Consider the following 20,424-nt stretch of genomic DNA (forward strand, 5'->3'; position numbering starts at 1 on the left):
GGACAGTCCCTTTTTTTGAAATTAATAAAGTATGAAAGCATGCTTTAAAAATGGGGAAGCACGTGTATGCACACGTGGTCGTCAATGAGAGACACGATAGTCACGATACGCGTATAACGATTCTAGCAAGCGATTCCACCCTCGCCGCACCCTCTGACGTCACGCAGCCTCCGTTTATTGATCCATTACAAAATTACAGTCTATATTTCGACTTGAGCAGAATGCAAGACGGTGCTACAATGTGCCATGTACAGAAACTAGCCAAGATGTGAAAAAAATACCCAACGCTATAAACGCTATCTACGCGTAATCATATATAATATAACAAAATAAACTTCCAGAATTAATCCACATGTATTTTTTTATATATTTATAAATAAGTAAGAATAATTTTTTATTATATAAAATCAAGCGACAAAAGGACCTTCAACATCCTATTTATCACGGCTATTTTATCATCCCCTTTGGAAACGTCGAATTTGTTCTAAAAAAATGTTACCAAATCGTGCTGTTCCAATCGGTCACTGGATTTTTCGTTTCTCGATAAGAGATCTTAAAAATACGAGAGTGTCTAGTCTGGCAAGCGAAAATGCTCGAGGTCTCGAGATCAGAGTATCCGTTTGCGGAACGGGTGCAGTTAGTCAGTTCTGTCGCAAGCTTCGCCGCGGCCAGACGTGCAAGTGGCGTTGCCTACGTGCCGGGGTGAAACTTGCTAGCACCCCCTTATCGAGCTTTCAGATGGCTGTGGTTTTTAGATTTTGACGTTTTCTTCATTTCCCCTTCTCCTGTTGTACACGTTTCTTTTTTTGCCGTCTTCGTTCTAGTATATATGGTACCGATACGTTGTTTTCGTCGCTAGGACGTCACCCCCGACATGCCACGAAAAATCGGATTCAACGTCGTGTACGCAACCAGTAAGAGAACATCAGATTGTGATTGTGGAATATATCGAACGATGATAACCTCGAGGTGTATAAATTACTGCAGATCCGAGGATTGACAGCGCAAAGATATACGATAAAATAGTATTCATCGGTATTAATCGGAAGGGTATAAAATTGCGAAATCGTTTGCACACGCGAACATCGATTTTTTTTTCTGTCCACGCGGAAAAGATTTCATTTTTCTAAAATTTCTGCTTCAGAAGAAAACAAGTTAACAACAACGACTCGACACGTGCTTCACCGCGTCTCATTACAGATTATATAGATTGCCCTCGAACGTAATGAAGCTGTAATCGATGCCTGGATAACACCTTACCGAGCTATTAAATATTAGATCAAGTATTTTCGATTATACGTATGTAACCGCACAAAAATAGACAAGTAACACGTTTCTCTCGTTGTTATGATTGTAAAGGGTAAGTTAAGGTACGGTATTGCGTGACAAGGTCTCGTGTTAACGGTCCATCGTGGAAAGAATAATTTCAAAGTTAAAACATTATTGATTACATCTCTTACAATCTCCATTTTTATTCAGAAAGCAGAAGCGTATAATTGCTCGAAATAGAAACGATACATAAATGGAACTTTGAATAAATTTTCGGTAGGAATCGAATATATTCGATCACAAATTTTCTCCATACAATACCGGAATCTTTAAAATAAAATCCAACGATAATACTTATTGCAATTTTATAAAATATGTTTCGTTTTATTTAAGATTATAACACTTTAAATAATCACAGGCGAAGAAGATAGACACTCTTCGTTGGAGCTGAACGTTCATGGACCGACGGTAAGAGGATGGCAGAGTTCAAGAAGATGTACATATCCTCAAGAACTCATTCTGCGCCTTCATGGCCCGACGAAGCTTACGAGGATACAAGTCTTGGCTCATCAATATTTAATTCGTAAGTTCCCATCGCTGCAAACAACGCAACGTATAGTACATTTATCAAGTTATTATCTTTCTCTTTATTTCTTACTGTGAATCATTTTATGAAAATTTAATGTCACGGTGTAACAGAAACTGCCGAGTTTCTCCGGTAAGCAATTCAGTAACAATGAAAATCAAATTAGCATGGCAACCTCGATTTCCCCAGGCTAAGTCCCTTGCCCTTCTCATTTCATCCCCGTTTCTTATTCCACTCCGGGCTGAATACCGCGCAACGTTCTACTCTTCATTGTTTATAAATTCCTCTCTTCTTCTTCGAACAACGCGTTAACGGGGGACCAAATTAATAATGCTTATGTCAAATGCTTGCAGCTGAAAAATTGGAGATTTGGACATCGAGGGAAGAGAATGCATCCGTGACGACAGAGTTCAGTTATTTGGGTTACATCACGTTGTCCGACAATGCCTCGACTATGTACAAAAGTAGAGAGCTGAAAAGCGTTGCTCTCCCAGAAACAGAGGCGGTCACGCTAAAACTAAGACTTCACAAACCGCACAGTAACGCGCACAATGTTTATCAGCAGGTATATGATCTATAATCATAACCCATATGCAACGAAAAATATTACAACCGCATTTGGGATTGTAGGTCGGTCTTATCGCTATTAATATTCTCGGTGAACCTTACGGGCAAGAGCTCACTGGTCAAGGAGATGCACCGTATAATCCCCATTACACATCCCCATATGACGATTTGGCGTTCGAAATGTACGTCGATCGCGAAGTAGCCAAGATCATAAGACAGATGGAAGCAAAAAAGTTACAAGCTGTAGAAGGTGTGTGTAAGAATTGTATCATTTAGATAAGAATAAACATTTTACGAAGGTCTGTATATAAATATGCTTTTAGAGGAAAGATTCGAGTATGCTTCGAAACTTAAAGTAGCGATGGAGAACCTAAGGAAAGCTGGAGAACGTCTCGGAAAGTATGAACTGGAAAAGAAATATGCGATAGCGTTAGAAGACTACGATAAGGCTAAAGCGAAGAAGGCACAAGCGCAACAATACAGACAGCAAGTCTACCAGAGTTTAGAGGTGCAAGATCTACTAGAGCTTCATGGGGTAAATACACGTCTTTAAAATTAGTCTTTAATTAAGATTTGATATTTGTCTACTATACTTTTGTCTAAATAGCCACTGGAAAAGAATAACAAGTCGTCGGTGGAAGGGAAAGAGTCTATGTCGATAGATACATGTACTTCGAATGCAACTACTGTTCCTGAAGACATTACATCTCCTCCGAGATTAGTGATTCCACCAAATCGCGATGGAGCCATATCGCCGACTGGCCCGGTGCACCAGCCTCCTGTTTCGCCTCTGCATCAGAAACCAAACAGTCCTGGTAAATCAATTTACATATAGATAAAGAAATTTTAACAGTTTAGAGTAATCAATTATCTGCAACAGAAGTTACGGATAGTCCCACAAACGGTGTGGTAGAGAGACAGAATAACTGCAACAAGGGTTCTCTCAGAAGAAAAACTAAATCGGCGGGGCCCGCACTACGTTCCAGCTACGAAGCTTACGAGGAGAGAACGATTCCTGCTTTAAGACAGTAAGACGAGGAAAAAGAAAAATGAAAAATATAAAGATTACCTTAAATTACGTTTCAGTTCGCACACAAACGAGTTCACAAGGGAATGCCACATGGACAATACGGAAACGAAAGTGATATCAAAATTAAATGATAGAGAAAAGAAGCAAGCTGCCTTACCTATCGCTGTTTTTGGAATGGAAATGGTAATACAAATTTCAGACAGTTACATCAGTTAATTTATAAAACGATGATAATTAATAAAATTTATTGTTTAGGTCGAAAAATTTTATTCAAAACAATTCACGGATAAAGAGGAGGGCCTGATGCAATTGAAGGAGGAGCTAAAGACCTTTGATCCGGAAGTTTCCAAACATTCCGCGAATAAAACAGCCAGAGCTGCAATCTTGCTGCTGCATAGAGCTCTTAGAGATAAAGTCTTCAGCGTATATAGTCTAGCAGCGCAATTAATTAGAATTTTCTTCTCAGAATTTGCAACTGATAGGTATTCACATAATACACTATATAATATTATTTAAAATAATCATTCAATCATACATGTCTATGAGAAATTACCATTGCCATCTTAGGGTATCCTCTGCGGAAATTGCACGAAGTGTAGAAAGACTACTTCCTGAATTACTGACAAAATCAGGCGATACTACTCCAAGAATTCATAACATGGCAGTACATACAATACTCAGCATGGCAGATTGTAAATGCGTCAGAGAGTTACATATTATTCCTGTGCACTTAACGAGACCCGTTAGTAGCAGCACTCATCAAAGATTAGCCCTTAGCAGGCTAGAAATGGTGGAGCAATTAATTCTCAACCACGGAATATCCACTGACAAACAAAGGTGACTCAAAATAACGTAATCTCAATAGTAAAATTTTATATCTGATATAATGAACTAAAGAGCATCGGATCACTGTCTGTGACAATCGATATGATTTTATTTGTGAATGTCACTTGCAGGGGTCTGTCCTCAATGTTAAGACTGATTCGTTAAAACGCAATTACTCTGATAAGGCATTGTAACTGTTGTAGTGGACTCACTTGTCGGACCTTATCAGAATTGGGTTCCTCGGGATTGCATCATCCAGCAGAAGCGGTTAGGAAAGTTTCCGAGAGAATTTTGGTATTGGTGTACAAGGTAAATCCCAGACTAGTCCGCAAACAATTGCCTCCTGACGATGACATCACTAGAAGAAATTTATTGTACCGTCAACTTTTTCATGAATTCGACCTCATTGATCTTCAGGTACAGATTTTTTTTATAAGGATTAGATACATGTATATGGAAGGTATACATATTTACGCTATTCCTTATTTGTTTATTAAAGAGGAAAAAGGAAGCGGAAGCGAGTCATAAAACAACAACACCCACACGAACGAAATCAACGGAAAATAATGTAGCGAATTTAACGAAATCTCCTTCGAGAACGAGTCCTGTTGTGAGTACCGGAAGCTCAACAAGTATAACATCTCCGTCCGAGAATAGTACAGAACATAAGGGTGACAAGTGAGTAACATACGATCATATTACAAATATCTGTTTTATATATGTTAAAAATGTATTTTTTTTTTTTTTTTTTATAGGATGTGCATATTTTGCCTCTCCAAGGGACAAGGATATTCTGAAGAGGGCTTAAACATTCATTATTGGAGAAATTGCCCTATGTTAACAAAGTGTGAGGCATGTAAGCAAGTGGTGGAAATTTCATACTTGAACTTGCATTTGTTAAGTGAGTATTGTTTCTTTCATTTGATTGCATTTAATGCGTAGCACTAAATAGCAAATATATATCTTATTTTTCAGATGAATGTGATATGAGAAGCAATTACGTAAAATGTGACACATGCAAGCAAGCCATTCATGAAAATTCCTTTGAAGAACATAGAAAAGATAACAAGTGTACAAGTATGCAAACTTGTTTGATATAGTCTCTCTAAATATGAATAATGAATATGAATAACATCCATCATCATTTGTGTTACAGAACCTATTGAAGGCTATGATCGTTGTCCATTGTGCTCCGCTCTTGTCAATCAAAATAAGTGGAGGGAGCATTTGATGGGTGATCATCCCTGTGCGAATAACCCTCGAAATAAATCAGGAAAAAGCTGTAAGTTTGATATTACTGAAATATAATGCATCAATAAATACAAAATTGATTTCGTTTGTAGGTTCAAAATCACCATCAAATTCTCAGAACCTCAGCGGAAAAATAACCACACCAACTAGTAGAGATTACTAGCGTCAACCAACAACTTCGAATCTTTCGGAATGAAAAAGATTTTAGAAAAGGTTTTTCTTTTGTTTTCTTTTATAGTTTATCTATATGTTATGAGCTATCCAGCATTTTTCATATTTATATACTTGTATTTAAATGTTTTTTATAGCAAAACCCGTCCTTTATTAGTAGATATTCTCCATGTTAAACAAATTTTTAATCGTAAGTTGAAATCTTCTAGCCCCTAGGATCTAGGAATCTTGTTATCAGCTAAATTTGAGAACGAAAGAAAATCTAATGCGTACTGTAATTTAAAACGAATATCAATGAGGCACACGATAGATATTCATCTTTTCCAACTTTAATATACAGTAGAAGCAAGAAGTTCTCTGCGATTTAATAACATATTGTTGAATACTATGGCAGTAGCCATCTCAGAATTAATGATTCCTCTATATCCGGCCATGTTTATAACAATATTTGTACTATAATCAGCAAAACATCTTGAATTTAATGGCCAAAAATAAAAAGGGAAAGAGTATCTGTCGCTCAAACTATATAAAAATTATATGTAATTTCATAAATTATTTCATAGAGAACGATTAGTAAAACAAAAGACATTTCCCATCAAATAATGATCATTTCTTTGTCCTATAAAACATTTTGTTTCGTTTCTATAAGATACATTTTGTCATAGCGCATTAAATATTCGCCTGTCAGAATTCCAATGACGCACTTTTATTAAATTTTAAATAAATGCAAATTTTTTACTTATTCTTATAACATACTGAAATTAATATCTTGAAAGAAATTAAAGGAACATCACTTTGTATTACAAAATTATGTGTTATTCTTTTAATTCGTCCGAAAGTTCTGACTTAATTTCTTTCTTTATGTTAATGTCTTTCCCATCAGCATCATTAGTAGTTTCATTATTCGAGTCTACAGAAACAGCTGTAGAATTGTCTTGAGAAGCACGATTTTCTTTGTATTTATTTTTTTCTGAAATAATAATTCTAAGTAACATTTTAAATGTATGACAAATACTTCAAAATACATACCAAACATCGAACAATCAGCTCTTAATAAACGTAGATAATGAATCGCATCATGTACATGAACATATGCTCTCAGAGACATTGTACCTCGCCATCCTACCATTTGCAACTTTAACGGCTGTTCTGTCCCTTCTTCTTCATATACCAATATACAACTTCCAGTTGCTGAAACAACAAAAGAAACAATTTTTATAATGAAATTTATAATTAATGTTTAATGCTATAAAATATATTACCAAAATTTTGTAATCGTTCTTGTGTTTCTCGATTAAGTTTCGCAATTTCTGGTGGTGTATTAGGATTATTGTTCTGTAACAACATTACCAGGTCATCTTTAGATAACCTAATTTTTCTACTATCGCCAATATACTGAATAATACTTTGTATTCCTTCATGTGCAAGTCTAAATGGACAATCCATGTTTTTATTGTCACAGCGTACAAACGTTTTTACGCCAGTATTTATTAATTTTATTTGATCTCCATTAGATAATACAACGTCACGCACCGCGCGTGTCGTGTAATAAATATTTTTCTTTTTTTTACCAATACATCGCACCAATAAACACCGAGGATCCAAGTCATTAGATATATTATAAAAGTTTCTAAAAATTTCGGTATTAAAGATCAATTAAATAAACAGGAAGTTAAAAAAATTTTCCACCCACTTAATAGATGACCACACATCTTCCTTATCATCGTCGAAGAAAATGAACGGATCTTCCTTAAATCCAGAAGCAAGTCTTCTGCGTTTTCTTTTGGGTTCTTGTAATTTGTTCATATCGTCAAATACCTTTCTTCCAAGCACATTTTTTGCTTTCTGTTCTTGTTCTAAACTTAATTCAATGTCATCATCTTCAGTCTTAGTATTTTGAATAACTTCATCGCTCTTGTGTGATGCACGTTCCCATGGTAAGTGATTTACCTTTTCCAAAACAGCCACAAAAAATCCTCCTGTATCTTGATGGTGTGGTAATATTCTCATACTGCATCATTAAAACATTATTATTATGTAATTAAATCAATAACAATATTAACAAGAAACTCAATTTCTATTTACCATCTTTCAAAGTGAAATTTAGTTGCATCCTCAGGTTTTGGTGGAAACATTTTTGGACGAACTTGTGTTTGCCACTGTTCAGGTACATCTTCCCATGATTCATAATATTGTAGATCTTTTGATGCTGGTAACCAATGTGATATGCCTAGAGAGTACATCGTTAAATGTTTGATGCAATAGTGAAGTCGTACAATACAATACACAATGTATAATACAATATATACACAATATACAATACCTGGATCACACACTAATCCAGGTACTAAATTTCTACAATCAACTAATTGGACAGAGTCTCCAGTTTCAACGAGAAGCCTGTGAAGTACAGCTTCATTCTCTACTGGATTTAATGAACAAGTAGAATATACCATTCTTCCTCCAACTGCTAAAAGTTCTAAGCCTCTTCTTGCTATTCTATACTGAATTCTTTAAATTTATAGATATATAAGTTATTTCTATTAATTAAATTATACAGTGTTGAAGGAGAAATAATACTTACCCATGGAGATTGTTGCCATTTGCTGGACTCCATTTACACCAAATATCAGGATTTTTTCTCATTGTACCATCACCACTACATGGTACATCGGCAAGTATTCTATCAAATCTATAACAAGATGTAAAAATTACAAGATCTTTATAAATAGAAATATTTTATTTCATATGTTTTACTAACTTTAGGTGTTCTCTTGTACCATCTGGCTTGGTAGTAGCAAAATTAGGCAACACTGAGGCATCATGATTTGTAATTAAAATAACTGGACTGTTTAATCTTTTTGCTTGATGTACAAGCATATAGCAACGATTATTGTCCAGATCATTAGCTATTACGAAACCCTCTGTAAAATATCAATAAAATTTGCTTAATTTGTTTGTAAATATTAAAAATTTCATTAATACCTGGAAATGCACTTCCTTCTTCAGAATGTATCATTTCAATAAGTTGAGCTGTCTTTGATCCGGGTGCTGCACACATATCTAGAACCTATTTAAAATAATTCCTTTCTATCTTTCAAGTTAAATTTAATGTAATAAATATTAGTAGATCAATATACCTTATGATTAGATTTTACATCTAATACTAAAGGTGGTACCATGCTAACTACTTCTTGCCTACTGATGCTTCCACTATCTGTTTCAACAATTAAAAAATTATGTAATCTAAAATATGCCTCAGATTTCCGAATATCTTTTCTGGTTAATTGCAACTGCCAAGCTAATCCATCAGGATAAAATGGCAAACATTGTAATATATCCTTAGGTTTAATTCCTGTATTATTTTCTGAATCATCTTCGACATGTGCCTTTAAGATATCCTTAAAAAAATCTCCTTTAATAGTTTCAATTAATGCTTTAGCTTCTGCTTTTGATCCTGTAATTCTAAATGCCACTGGAAGATTCTTTCTCATGGTATTGATAAAAGAATCCCATTGTTCTTCAGGAACAATTTTCTGAGTTTTGTAATAATTTTCAAAATCCTGATTTTCTCTGATAATGTCTTCATAGTTATGGTGTGGAGTAGTATCCCACTCATTCTTTTTCTGTATAATTCATAAAAATTTTAAATACTATTCATATGAAAAGAAATTTTGTTAGCAATTAAACACTGATTATTTTCAAAATATAGGAGGTTGATAAGTTTTGTATATATATAATATATAAGATAGAACATAACCGCAAACCTCGCAGCCGATGTTATTTATTTAACGATTAAGTTTGTACCTTCTGTTTCTCACGACGTTTTTCTGCGAAATTCTTTTTTGGCTTATGTTTCCGCCCTTTTCCCATTGTTTTTTTGTAACAGTGTGCTATACTATCAATTACTCAACACGTGCTTATTAAGTAGCTACAGATTACAAGATCACTACTTTTTCTACAAGCACACAAGACTCGTGTAAAATGTTTTCACATTAACAACCTATAGGCGGCGCACCTAACGTTCAAACTTATGTATGTATGACGCTCCAATCACACATCGGTAATGTTTCAGTCCAGATTTTCTCCCTAAAGCTTGCGCGTTTTAGGTTGGCAATACATCACTACTGTCGATTTATTAAAATATTCAATTGTTCTATATAATATACAATTTGTAACAAAGAAAGTCACTGTTGTTAGAAAAAGCGCGTCTCTAGAAAATCCGTTTTTATATCCCGCATCCTGCATTGCACGTCTATTCACTGAAATTGCGTGTTATGTGGCCAACATTCCACCAAGCGCTAATCGAAACATTGCAAACTCATCTCCGATTTATATTAACTCTCCATCTACATACTGGGTCGTTTTTGACCAGTAATTTTAAATAATTTTTCATTTCTTCCATATTTCTGTATAAGTTTTGCTTTACTTAAAAAAATTAAGGTCTCATTTTTATTTTAGGGATCAAAAAATTATTGACTATTTTGTGTAATTTTGCTGTTTTCGATGTATAGACTCCGAAAATGCATGTTTTAAAGTGAAGAATTCACTGGTTCAAAAGTTATAACCGCGATTATATAAACAAATCTGAAAACACCTAACATATAGCATGGAGCAATAGAAATTATTGGATGATATTCTAGAAACTTGGAAAAGTATTAAAAAATTTTTTTGGGTCTTTTTTAAACACAAAAGTCTAAAAAAAAAGGTGCATGGACTAAAATGATCTAGTATGCATACGACGTCAGTAAAAATAAGGTTGTAAATACAGGATTGAGGTTAAGACTAAGAATATTATAAAAGCTAGCATAACATTGGTATAGCATTGATAATGGATTGAATTTAAATTTGCGTTGCAGGAGGGATAAAATATTTGCAAATTAGAAACGTAAAAGTTTATATAAAAGCTTACTAGTATTTAACGCCTAAAAAGAATAAAATCATTATTATGGTAGCCCACGTTATGTGTTTAACCTCTACTGGAGGAATTCCTTTATTTTCTCGCCAGAAAGGGGAAGGAGATACGGTAAAATTTACATAATTATAAACAAAAGAGTAATACATAAATCTATGTAGTATCAATTTTAATTCTTCTTTCGCTCTTCCTTTTTTCCCCAACATATTTATAGATGACATTTTCTAAAATAGCATCTCTATATGGGATACATATGTTTCTCAAATCACAAAACATTAAACTTTTGAATACAAATTTACCCGATACTACGATAATGTGGAAAGAATTTGAACAAAGTATTACATTAATAGTTATTGCAAGTGGAACTACCAAATCTGTATTGGATAAATTCTTAAATGCAGTTTTTGGTGCAATGATCTTGTTTGTTGGTATTGAGGAATTAAAAAATACCAAAAACATAGAAAAGCTGAAGAAAGATATGCGTTTGTGCAGTCCAATTGTTGATAGTTTATTGCAATGTCTTGATGTTGGTGATGGAATTTGTTCAAAAACTGATATTATCAATATGACAGAATGTATAATGTGCCAAGAAAATAATTTGTTTCAGGTAATTGAATTCTTTTTAATTCATGCATTTTCTGCATAGTAAATAATAATCTATTTAAGACATGCTTAGAGGGTTATATGGAATGTTTGGATTCTATATATGGATGCATCTTAGTACATGGATGTTTAGCAGTAGCTACAGAAGGATGGTGGAATTTAAGTCCCATTGAAAGAAAATTATTAATAACAGCTGTTAATACAGAAGATACCTATAGCACACGAGACATTCCAGTATTTTTACCTTATAAAAGTCCAAATGTGAGTATTTTCGTTAAAAATTTTTAAAATACAATTTTTATTTATTAATCTAATAAGATTTATTTTAAAAAATAAGTTCAATTGATCATAAGACAATTTAATTGATCATATAGGTAGCTTTTAGATTAGTATCCATTACATTGATCAATCAAGTCGAAGTATTAGCCTTATGTGGACCCAATCCGAGTTTATCAGAGATTGAAAGATTTGCCATACAATGTTGGAAAAATAGTATTGATGCTTTACACAATGCAGAACAGTGTTATCCGCGTAACTTACCTACATCTGTAAATTTGGATTCAGAGACACTTGGGTAATATATAATAGTAACACTTAATATAAATAATTTTATTTAGGAAAACCTATTATCAAAATGTATTATATAATATCTTTTTCTTTTTACTCCGGAATTTAGGTTTCTGTTAGCAAATTATAAGGTACAAAAGTTTATACTTGGTAAGAATATGCAGTACGCAAAAAATAGAGTCAGTGGTTCACACAGATTGGACATATTAAGAACATTTTATCATCAAGCTGTAGAGACATATATATTATCTTCAGAATCTGAATGTGATACAACAGGTGATAATTGGAAATTTGTTGGTGTAAAAGAAACTTATCTATGTTCAGAGTACCATAAATGTTATGCAGTTAAACACGGAGACCATATACTTTGCATTTTATGTGCCTCCACAGTTCCTACTCATACAGTAAGATTGGTTTGTCAAAAAATATTGAAAACATTGCTCATTGATAAACAAGGGTGCTGGTAAAAATTTAACACATTGATCTCTCTGCAATATCATTCCATTTTACTTTTATTGTAAAATTTACATTAACCCACCTTATATATGTTCTGATACTATTTTTTTATTAGGTATAAAGAATATATATTGTGAACATAAAAAATATATAATAATCATTTGTAAATTAGGATTTATGTAAAATTAAACATATTTCATTAAATATTAAATCATTTTATCATGTGTTTACTGTTTAATCACTTTAATTTACAAATTAAATTATTATTCATTGATATTTTCCATTCATAATGTAACAGTTACATACATAACAATCGTGTTATGCAAACTATTATTTTGTTGTCAATGCATTTTATTTGTTAAGAAAAAAAAACAAGAGAACAATCCTAAGTGAAACAATAGAAAATCTGACTATCCTCCGATTTCTGATTTTTAGATATGTTGTAAAATACAAAATTTCGGAAAATGGACTCTTAATTTCCGAGATATTCACAAAAAGATGCCACTACTATTACAGTGAATTCTGCTTATAGTTGTGCGTCTGTAGCAGCTAATTTTCTGTTTATAAATAGGGGTGAGGAAAGCTTAAAGACCCTGTATACAACGTGCATATGCGAGACTGTAAAAAATGACTGTTACAACAGAATTAAAAACGAATATCACTAATATATTGGATTTGTGTTAGTTTTTTCAATACGGCCAACGAAGCTTTCGTAAAATAAGAACTACTATTTTTCTTTTTTTTTTTTTTTTTTTTTTTTCGTAAAATAATATCAATTAATCATTTGGCTATTATTTTTATAAGTAATTTATTATTTTACGCAAGTGTTACCGACCACCTCATGACGATCAGATTGAAAAATCTAATCCAAGTACAATACATTCATGATATTCCTTTTTAACAGAATTGTAAATTCTAACAGACGTTTACTATAGCCTCGTATATGTACGTTGTACACGAGATCTTTAAACTCGCCCAACTCTTCTTTATAAACAGAACATAAGCAGTCGGCGGATGGTAACAAATACTAACGCATACTGGCAGTTTTTCGATAACGACATATATCAATTATAAACCTTTTTGATATCGCTCTAATAGTGCCAGTTTTTATATTGTATATATGTATTTATCGAATATGTATATACGCATGCGCGCATAATGATCTATCCATAGAGTATGTTATTTTAAATTATATATATATATATACTTTCATACAATCATTATCATTACAGTGTATATTACATTAATTTGGCGAATGTAAAATGTCAGATAAATATTTCGTTTCTTATAATGTTTACATAATGTTGTAAAAATTTAACAGTATAAAGTATAATATATTTCTTATATTTTGATAAATTACTGGCAAAACTAAAATTTAAGTATGAGCAGAGTAACAAAAATTGCGGTTGATACACAATTATATGATGCAACAAATTTTTACACAGGTTTAGGTTTAGCAATTAGTTCTAGTGGCTTTATAGGTTAGTTGACCGATTCTCTAATTTCAATTAGAAGTTTATTTAAAACAATTTAGTATTGATTGTTATACAATGTTACAATTATTTAGGTGCCAGTTTTATCATTAAAAAAAAGGCACTGATTAGATTACAAAGGCGTGGTGCATTACGAGCTTCATCCGGAGGATTTGGCTACTTAAAAGAATGGATGTGGTGGACTGGTCTTCTTTCAAGTATGTGAAACAGAAAATGCTTATACAATATGTACATGTGTTCAAGATATAATACTTTTACTACAAATAATATTGATTTCATTAAAGTGGCGGTAGGAGAAGCAGCAAATTTTGCTGCTTATGCATTTGCACCAGCTTCGTTGGTTACTCCATTAGGAGCACTTAGCGTTCTAATATCTGCAATATTAGCATCAAAATATCTAAATGAAAAGCTTAATTTGCTAGGAAAGGTAATGATGTAATATATATTACAAATTATCTTTGTTATATAGAAACAAAAATATAAAATAACAAATAAAACAAATAAAATTTTACTACAAAATAATACAATTTCTATTGGATATATTATATAAAGATAAATATAATTACTATTATTCCAGATTGGTTGCCTTTTATGCATCTTAGGTTCCACAGTTCTTGTAATTCACTCTCCAAAAGAAGAAGAAATCAGTACACTAAATGAGCTTTTAGATAAGGTTAAAGATCCAGGATATATTATTTATGTATTAATTGTAATAGTATGCAGTATTTTAATTATTTTTTATTTTGGTCCCGCTTATGGAAATCAAAATATTATGATATATATTTGTCTGTGTTCATCCATTGGTTCATTGACCGTTACAAGTTGTAAAGGATTAGGACTGGCTTTGAAAGAAACCATTCTTGGATTTAATAATGGATTTACAAACTGGTTGACATGGGCCTTTTTATTTAGCGCTATACTCTGTATCAGCGTACAAATGAATTATTTGAATAGATCCCTCGACTTATATGAAACCACAATCGTAACACCTATTTATTATGTAGTTTTCACAACATTAGTAATAATTGCATCTGCAATATTATTCAGGGAATGGGAAAATATGAGTGCTGGGGATATCTTGGGTTCATCTTGTGGTTTTTTAACTGTAATAATTGCAATATTTCTATTAAATGCATTTAAGGAAATAGACATATCTTATGAGAATATCAGACATATGCTGCAGCCTAAAAGAAAGTTGCTCATAAGTAGTAACAATCAGTGGAGCGACAGGGATGAAGAGAGATTAATAACAAGGTTAGAAACAGAATTAAATCATACATATGGAGCTCAGAATTTAACAAGAACTATATAACTAATTACGCATATACAAAGTAAAACATTGCAAAGAATATACATTGTGAAGATATGAATAACTTGTATTTAATGTGATTAATTTTAAAATAAATCTTACAAATTTCAAATCTTATTTATATCTATTATGTATGTGGATCTTAGAAATCATTTTTCAGTAGAATTATCCTTTCTATTCATATTTTCTATCAAGTCTTAAAGAAACAATAGGTCTAAGTCTGCTTTTTTTGTTTTGTGTTCAAGTATCTTTTCAATTATAATAATGTAATTACATATAAATGTCATAAAAGTCATATAGAATTTATTGTCAAATTTGTCGTATATGTTATAAATATACAAAACGATTTCTTTTTAACAACTTTTGTTAATAATTCTAGTTATTTTGATAAAATTGCACTCTGAGCATGACATTGAACCTCAAGTTGTATTCCATCTATAGATTCGACATAAATACGCATAAACTGAAACGAAAACATTCCACAATAGCAACGTATTCGCTGCATCACATTGGAAAATGTGAAAATAAAGGAAGTAATATCAGAAATAAGTTATACTATATATATATATAAATATATTTACTTAAAATGCAATTCTTCATTTGTAAGTCAAATTATGTCACTTGAATCAACTTATTACTAGCATCACGTACAGTTGTTACAATGGCGTTCAGTTTAGCCGCTTTTTCATATATCGTGGCCTTAATTGTAGACGCTGTTTTAATCATTTTTGCAATATTTCATGTACGTACTTCGAAACTATAATGTCTGCTTTTCAAAACAAAACAGTAATTAAAAATGTGTACACGTCTGTTCAATGCGAATTATTTCTAACCTTAGCGATATAGGTGTAAAGTTAAATGACTCTAGCTAAAGACATTATACTTTTCAGGTTATTGCATTTGATGAATTAAAAACTGGGTATAAAAATCCGATTGAACAATGCAATAGTTTAAATTCGGTAAGAGTTTGAAATTAGTTTTTTATAATATCATATTTACAAAATCAATAACAAGTGTATGTAAAATTAAATGCTAAGTTAAATATATGTATAATGTATATATACATGTCTGTATATATTTCAGCTAGTTATTCCAGAATATGGATTACACATTTTAATCAACATTTTATTTCTAATTAGTAGTCAATGGCTTGCATTGCTTTTAAATATGCCATTGATAATATATCACTTGTGGCAATATTATCATAGACCTATCATGTCTAAACCAGGTCTCTATGATCCCACTAGTATAATGAGTGCTCAAACTCTTAAAATTCATCAAAGGGAAGGATGGAGTAAACTTACATTTTATCTTTTATCATTTTTTTACTATTTATATGGGTAAGTTTTAGAAAATGTAGAGGCTAGTAGACCTAACTAATTATGAAATGTTTATTATAAGAAAATGTAATATGTTCTATTCTGTTTCAGAATGATTAGTTCATTGATTCACTGAGGGATGGAAATCATTCTTTATTATTCGCCAATAAAATTTGTTTATAATACATCCTCAATCATCAATGCTTCATCAGGTTAATTTTTTTGTTGGATAAAGTGACTAATTTGTTAAAACATGTTATTGTTTTTTGTAAAAATAAAATTTCATACTCAATGTTTTTTTCATCTACTAGGTAGTCATAGAATTCAGTACACTTTTATTAAGGAGTCTAAGTGAAAGACTTTTATTTATTTATTTTAGAGTAACAAAAGCTCTACTATAAAGTGACGTTTATATAAATTGTTTATATATATGTAAATTATATATAAAAGAGGTTTATATAAATATTTAATTATATCTGATTATATTTATACAATAGAAATTTGAATGCTTTTACTTATATTATTATTACTTGTTCCGTTCTAAAAATTTGCGAATAACCATTAATTTGTTAAATTTAAATCTGCGAACTACAGAAATATATGTATGATAAGTACGACTGATACACCTAACCTTAACTTATAATATCTACAATGCTGCTCCCTATCCCTACTTATAATTAATAACATCAGAAAGGAAATTCCCTCTCTGGCAACATAAATTGATTCTAACCTTAAATTCTTTTCCGAGATATATCAATTTCAACGCAGTTCTAACCATTTTCGAATTAATAATCGGCTATTGCATGTTAAGAATTTGTATTATATAAAAATGCCGACTATTAATATTAAACGTGACTTGTTGTTTAAAACTCTTGGTAAAACATATTGTAAGTTACAAATATTCAAATAATGAACATTGTAAATTGTATCAACTTCTTTTACGTTTATAATTATCCTAACTAAATATTTACCAATATAATATTTATAAGTAAATTAATCTATAGTATGATTTTAGCGGATGCCGAATTTCAAAACTTATGTTTTGAGTTTGGACTAGAATTGGATGAAGTGGTATGCAGCTTATATATTATTGGATACTATCAAATGTATTAATACGTATAAGAAATTAATTGTTATATATTTTCATATGTAGTATTACATCGAAAGAATCCTAGAATTAGTTAAATGTTGATTTTTAGACAACAGAGAAACAAATGATGACAAAGGAGCAAAATTTAAATCATAGTGGAGAAGTATCTGAAGAAGTTGTATATAAAATTGATATACCTGCAAATAGATACGATCTATTATGCTTAGAAGGTTTAGCTCTTGGACTTCTTATATTTCAAAAGCAGTATGTACGATATATGTTTATTATATAGTTTTTTAATTTTTCTATTATTTTTCACACCACAGAGTCTTATTAAAATCATATTATTATTTTAATAGTTCCATTAGTTTATTATTAGTTCATTAGTATATAATAACAGAACGTATTATATATTAGCAATAACTGCAATAATAAATTAAACATATGATATAGACTACTACAATTAGAAAACTTTTTTAAATATAGAATGGATATACCACAATATACAAAGATATTTCCAAGTACAAGCACACAAAAGATTATAATGACAAAGCAGGTATATATATGATTTTTATTATTATCAATGTCTTTTTAATTAAAAATTAACAAAGGTAATTCAATTGAAAAATAAAAGCTAAAAATTAAATTAAAAAGTTTAACTTTTAATAAAACTGTTTTTTTATATTATATTTTAGTGTATGAAAGTTAGAGGGCATATTGTTGCAGCTGTTTTACGTGATGTTACATTTTCTAAAGATTCTTACAACAGCTTCATCGATCTTCAAGAAAAATTACATCAAAATATAGGTAGGAAAAGAACTTTAGTATCGATTGGAACCCATGATCTAGACACTGTCAGAGGTCCATTTTTATATGATGCAAGGCCACCAACTGACATTTGTTTTAAGCCACTTAATCAAGAGATGGAATATACAGCAGAAGGAATTATGAATTTATACGAAGTAGGTGTTTTTACAATTTGAATGACTACTTAACATGGACTTTATTTTAAAGAGAATTTTATATTAAGTTTTATTTTAGAACCATGCGCAATTAAAGCAATATCTGCATATTATAAAGGACAGTCCAGTTTATCCTGTAGTAGAAGACAGTAATGGAATCATTTTATCACTTCCACCTATTATCAATGGAGATCACTCAAAAATTACACTCAATACTAAAAATATATTAATTGAATGTACTGCGACAGATTTAACAAAGGTATATAAAAGCTATTATTTTCTTTATATTTGTAAGAGATAAATCAACTAATAGCAAACTTCTGAAAAATTTTGTAGGCAAAGGTAGTATTGGATACTATAGTTTGTGCTTTTAGTCAATATTGTAAAATAAAATATTCAATAGAAGTAGTGGAAATTGTGTATCCTGATAAACAAGTATTTCATTATCCAGACTTAAAATATCGAATTGAGGAAATGGATAGTGAAAAAGCAATGAAATACATTGGTATAAAACAAACTGCGGAGGAATTGGCTAATTTGCTTTCTAGAATGTCTTTGAAAACATTTGTTAAAGATGGTAATATATTAAATGTCGAAGTGCCTCCTACAAGACACGATGTGATACATGCATGTGATATTTATGAAGATATTGCTATAGCGTATGGATATAATAAAATTGAGAAAACTATACCGCATTTATCTACCACTGCGGATGAGGTACTAATAAATGTTACAATCTTCGATTTTTAAACTGGTTAAGTTTTAGATAAAATATTTCCTATTCATGTTTTAAATTTAGTTTCCGCTGAATAAATTATCTGATCAACTACGGATAGAATTGGCTTGTGCTGGATTCACAGAAGCATTGACTTTTTCATTGGTATGCAAAATTTTTGAGCACACAATTATACAAATTGTACAAATCAGTTGTAGTTGAAAAGTTTCTCCTTACAGTGTTCTCGTGAAGATGTAGCGGATAAATTAGGTCACGAATTATTAAACATACCAGTTGTTCATGTGTTAAATCCAAAAACATTAGAATTTCAGGCATGTACAAAGAGTTTTTCAAGACCGTAGGCTCAGGTTGGTTCAAAACATAAAATTAACAACATAACAATGTTACAGGTTGCCCGTACCACTTTGATACCAGGGTTATTGAAAACATTAGCTGCAAATAAAAAGATGCCACTTCCTCATAAATTATTCGAAGTTTCCGACATTATACTAAAAGATAATGATGTGGAAGTTGGTGCACGTAATAATCGACATTTATGCGCGGTATATTGTAATAAATCTGACGGTTTTGAAGTAATTCATGGTTTATTGGATAGAATATTACAAATATTAGAAGTGCCATGGAATGGCAGTAAGAATATAAATGGATATTATCTTCGTGCTGTTGATGGTAAAGCATTATATGAAAAATTCCATGTACCAAATTATACGTATAAGAGAACGCAATTTATTTAGGAATATTCTTTTTTAACAAGGTATCATATTATCTGTTATCCTAAGTCCATATAATTTTTTTCAGATCCCACTTTCTTCCCTCATCGTTGTGCGGAAATATTATGTTATGATAAAGTGATTGGAAAGATGGGAGTTCTACATCCAGATGTAATTTCAAGATTTGAATTAAATACACCTTGCTCTGTATTAGAAATTGATATCGAATGCTTTTTATAAGACAATTATAAAACTTATATATGTTGATAATATATTGGAATAAATTATACATCTTTCCTATAATTATTTTATTATTAGGCAAAAAGCCAATTAAAAAATATAAATGATGCAGCAAATATAAGCGTTAAATATCATACACGAATACTAATTTGTGTTGAACAGATGATTAATTTTAATTAAGTCATTAATCTTTTTCTCCTTTATAATCGAATAAATTGGAGGGAGAAAGGAAAGAAACGATTTTAAAATTTACATTTTCTTTTTTTAATTTGTATTATAATTGCTATAGTTTGTTTACAGTTTTTATTCAAAATATTAGCATATA

The 20,424-nt window shown here is 31.2% G+C and overlaps 6 protein-coding genes across 14 annotated transcripts; 5 read left to right on the forward strand and 1 right to left on the reverse strand.

Moving 5' to 3' along the window:
- Positions 1 to 669: 669 nt before the first annotated feature.
- On the forward strand, positions 670 to 6,507 carry LOC139990363 (centrosomal protein of 104 kDa). Of its 2 annotated transcripts, none has more exons than XM_072009578.1 (16): positions 670 to 914; positions 1,688 to 1,852; positions 2,209 to 2,420; positions 2,486 to 2,672; positions 2,746 to 2,957; positions 3,030 to 3,237; positions 3,303 to 3,450; positions 3,509 to 3,635; positions 3,708 to 3,934; positions 4,020 to 4,289; positions 4,481 to 4,694; positions 4,777 to 4,955; positions 5,033 to 5,178; positions 5,253 to 5,354; positions 5,434 to 5,559; positions 5,621 to 6,507. In XM_072009578.1, exons 1-16 carry the CDS (start codon positions 875 to 877, stop codon positions 5,689 to 5,691), a joined length of 2,634 nt encoding a protein of 877 aa, XP_071865679.1. In that variant the 5' UTR covers positions 670 to 874; the 3' UTR covers positions 5,692 to 6,507. The 2 variants fall into 2 exon arrangements, with proteins under 2 accessions (XP_071865679.1, XP_071865680.1); XM_072009579.1 differs by lacking the exon at positions 670 to 914 and adding an exon at positions 1,333 to 1,360.
- Nsun2 (tRNA (cytosine(34)-C(5))-methyltransferase Nsun2) lies at positions 6,288 to 9,687 on the reverse strand. The gene is made up of 11 exons (XM_072009586.1): positions 9,507 to 9,687; positions 8,840 to 9,325; positions 8,685 to 8,769; positions 8,461 to 8,623; positions 8,284 to 8,391; positions 8,023 to 8,210; positions 7,785 to 7,929; positions 7,393 to 7,710; positions 6,962 to 7,329; positions 6,729 to 6,890; positions 6,288 to 6,669 (listed from the first exon to the last, which is right to left on the reverse strand). Exons 1-11 carry the CDS (start codon positions 9,570 to 9,572, stop codon positions 6,515 to 6,517), a joined length of 2,244 nt encoding a protein of 747 aa, XP_071865687.1. The 5' UTR covers positions 9,573 to 9,687; the 3' UTR covers positions 6,288 to 6,514.
- Positions 9,688 to 9,808: 121 nt separating this feature from the next.
- Fy (fuzzy planar cell polarity protein-like protein) lies at positions 9,809 to 12,459 on the forward strand. Of its 4 annotated transcripts, none has more exons than XM_072009604.1 (6): positions 9,809 to 10,477; positions 10,559 to 10,725; positions 10,829 to 11,221; positions 11,281 to 11,478; positions 11,592 to 11,791; positions 11,894 to 12,459. In XM_072009604.1, the coding sequence occupies exons 2-6, from the start codon at positions 10,648 to 10,650 to the stop codon at positions 12,249 to 12,251; spliced, it is 1,227 nt and encodes a 408-aa protein (XP_071865705.1). In that variant the 5' UTR covers positions 9,809 to 10,477; positions 10,559 to 10,647; the 3' UTR covers positions 12,252 to 12,459. The 4 variants fall into 4 exon arrangements, with proteins under 4 accessions (XP_071865705.1, XP_071865703.1, XP_071865702.1 ...); XM_072009602.1 differs by having other exon boundaries at positions 9,809 to 10,073; positions 10,161 to 10,725; XM_072009601.1 differs by having other exon boundaries at positions 9,809 to 10,725.
- An 834-nt stretch (positions 12,460 to 13,293) lies between these two features.
- Positions 13,294 to 15,159, forward strand: Spict (magnesium transporter spict). Of its 2 annotated transcripts, none has more exons than XM_072009607.1 (4): positions 13,294 to 13,414; positions 13,808 to 13,930; positions 14,018 to 14,160; positions 14,311 to 15,159. In XM_072009607.1, the coding sequence occupies exons 2-4, from the start codon at positions 13,906 to 13,908 to the stop codon at positions 15,043 to 15,045; spliced, it is 903 nt and encodes a 300-aa protein (XP_071865708.1). In that variant the 5' UTR covers positions 13,294 to 13,414; positions 13,808 to 13,905; the 3' UTR covers positions 15,046 to 15,159. The 2 variants fall into 2 exon arrangements, with proteins under 2 accessions (XP_071865708.1, XP_071865707.1); XM_072009606.1 differs by lacking the exon at positions 13,294 to 13,414 and adding an exon at positions 13,445 to 13,721.
- A 489-nt stretch (positions 15,160 to 15,648) lies between these two features.
- Cni (protein cornichon) lies at positions 15,649 to 16,653 on the forward strand. 2 transcript variants are annotated; one of them, XM_072009617.1, is made up of 4 exons: positions 15,649 to 15,784; positions 15,933 to 16,001; positions 16,126 to 16,382; positions 16,473 to 16,653. In XM_072009617.1, exons 1-4 carry the CDS (start codon positions 15,704 to 15,706, stop codon positions 16,495 to 16,497), a joined length of 432 nt encoding a protein of 143 aa, XP_071865718.1. In that variant the 5' UTR covers positions 15,649 to 15,703; the 3' UTR covers positions 16,498 to 16,653. The 2 variants fall into 2 exon arrangements, with proteins under 2 accessions (XP_071865718.1, XP_071865719.1); XM_072009618.1 differs by lacking the exon at positions 16,473 to 16,653 and having other exon boundaries at positions 16,126 to 16,386.
- Positions 16,473 to 20,162, forward strand: Beta-phers (phenylalanine--tRNA ligase beta subunit). Of its 3 annotated transcripts, none has more exons than XM_072009590.1 (11): positions 16,473 to 16,573; positions 17,377 to 17,432; positions 17,561 to 17,715; positions 17,938 to 18,007; positions 18,147 to 18,413; positions 18,493 to 18,672; positions 18,750 to 19,130; positions 19,213 to 19,293; positions 19,368 to 19,460; positions 19,539 to 19,818; positions 19,948 to 20,162. In XM_072009590.1, the coding sequence occupies exons 1-11, from the start codon at positions 16,501 to 16,503 to the stop codon at positions 20,097 to 20,099; spliced, it is 1,788 nt and encodes a 595-aa protein (XP_071865691.1). In that variant the 5' UTR covers positions 16,473 to 16,500; the 3' UTR covers positions 20,100 to 20,162. The 3 variants fall into 3 exon arrangements, with proteins under 3 accessions (XP_071865691.1, XP_071865692.1, XP_071865693.1); XM_072009591.1 differs by lacking the exon at positions 16,473 to 16,573 and adding an exon at positions 17,017 to 17,248; XM_072009592.1 differs by lacking the exons at positions 16,473 to 16,573; positions 17,377 to 17,432 and adding an exon at positions 17,017 to 17,248.
- The last annotated feature ends 262 nt before the right edge of the window (positions 20,163 to 20,424 follow it).

The sequence above is a fragment of the Bombus fervidus genome, chromosome 8 (assembly GCF_041682495.2).
Source record: "Bombus fervidus isolate BK054 chromosome 8, iyBomFerv1, whole genome shotgun sequence".
In the NCBI taxonomy this organism is placed as follows: domain Eukaryota; kingdom Metazoa; phylum Arthropoda; class Insecta; order Hymenoptera; family Apidae; genus Bombus; species Bombus fervidus.

Coding starts and splice junctions, on each gene's coding strand:
- LOC139990363 (XM_072009578.1), top strand. CDS start 875: ATGCCACGAAAAATCGGATTCAACGTCGTGTACGCAACCA. Junction 1,853..2,208: donor GGCTCATCAATATTTAATTC/GTAAGTTCCCAT, acceptor AAATGCTTGCAG/CTGAAAAATTGGAGATTTGG. Junction 2,673..2,745: donor AAAGTTACAAGCTGTAGAAG/GTGTGTGTAAGA, acceptor ATATGCTTTTAG/AGGAAAGATTCGAGTATGCT.
- Nsun2 (XM_072009586.1), bottom strand. CDS start 9,572: ATGGGAAAAGGGCGGAAACATAAGCCAAAAAAGAATTTCGCAGAAAAA. Junction 8,392..8,460: donor GGTACAAGAGAACACCTAAA/GTTAGTAAAACA, acceptor ATCTTGTTATAG/ATTTGATAGAATACTTGCCG. Junction 7,930..8,022: donor TGGATTAGTGTGTGATCCAG/GTATTGTATATT, acceptor TGTACTCTCTAG/GCATATCACATTGGTTACCA.
- Fy (XM_072009601.1), top strand. CDS start 10,648: ATGGTAGCCCACGTTATGTGTTTAACCTCTACTGGAGGAATTCCTTTA. Junction 11,222..11,280: donor AAGAAAATAATTTGTTTCAG/GTAATTGAATTC, acceptor AATCTATTTAAG/ACATGCTTAGAGGGTTATAT. Junction 11,792..11,893: donor TTGGATTCAGAGACACTTGG/GTAATATATAAT, acceptor TCCGGAATTTAG/GTTTCTGTTAGCAAATTATA.
- Spict (XM_072009606.1), top strand. CDS start 13,622: ATGAGCAGAGTAACAAAAATTGCGGTTGATACACAATTATATGATGCA. Junction 13,722..13,807: donor TAGTTCTAGTGGCTTTATAG/GTTAGTTGACCG, acceptor ACAATTATTTAG/GTGCCAGTTTTATCATTAAA. Junction 13,931..14,017: donor GTGGACTGGTCTTCTTTCAA/GTATGTGAAACA, acceptor ATTTCATTAAAG/TGGCGGTAGGAGAAGCAGCA.
- Cni (XM_072009617.1), top strand. CDS start 15,704: ATGGCGTTCAGTTTAGCCGCTTTTTCATATATCGTGGCCTTAATTGTA. Junction 15,785..15,932: donor TCATTTTTGCAATATTTCAT/GTACGTACTTCG, acceptor TATACTTTTCAG/GTTATTGCATTTGATGAATT. Junction 16,002..16,125: donor AATGCAATAGTTTAAATTCG/GTAAGAGTTTGA, acceptor TATATATTTCAG/CTAGTTATTCCAGAATATGG.
- Beta-phers (XM_072009590.1), top strand. CDS start 16,501: ATGGAAATCATTCTTTATTATTCGCCAATAAAATTTGTTTATAATACA. Junction 18,008..18,146: donor AGATTATAATGACAAAGCAG/GTATATATATGA, acceptor ATTATATTTTAG/TGTATGAAAGTTAGAGGGCA. Junction 19,294..19,367: donor AAGCATTGACTTTTTCATTG/GTATGCAAAATT, acceptor TTCTCCTTACAG/TGTTCTCGTGAAGATGTAGC.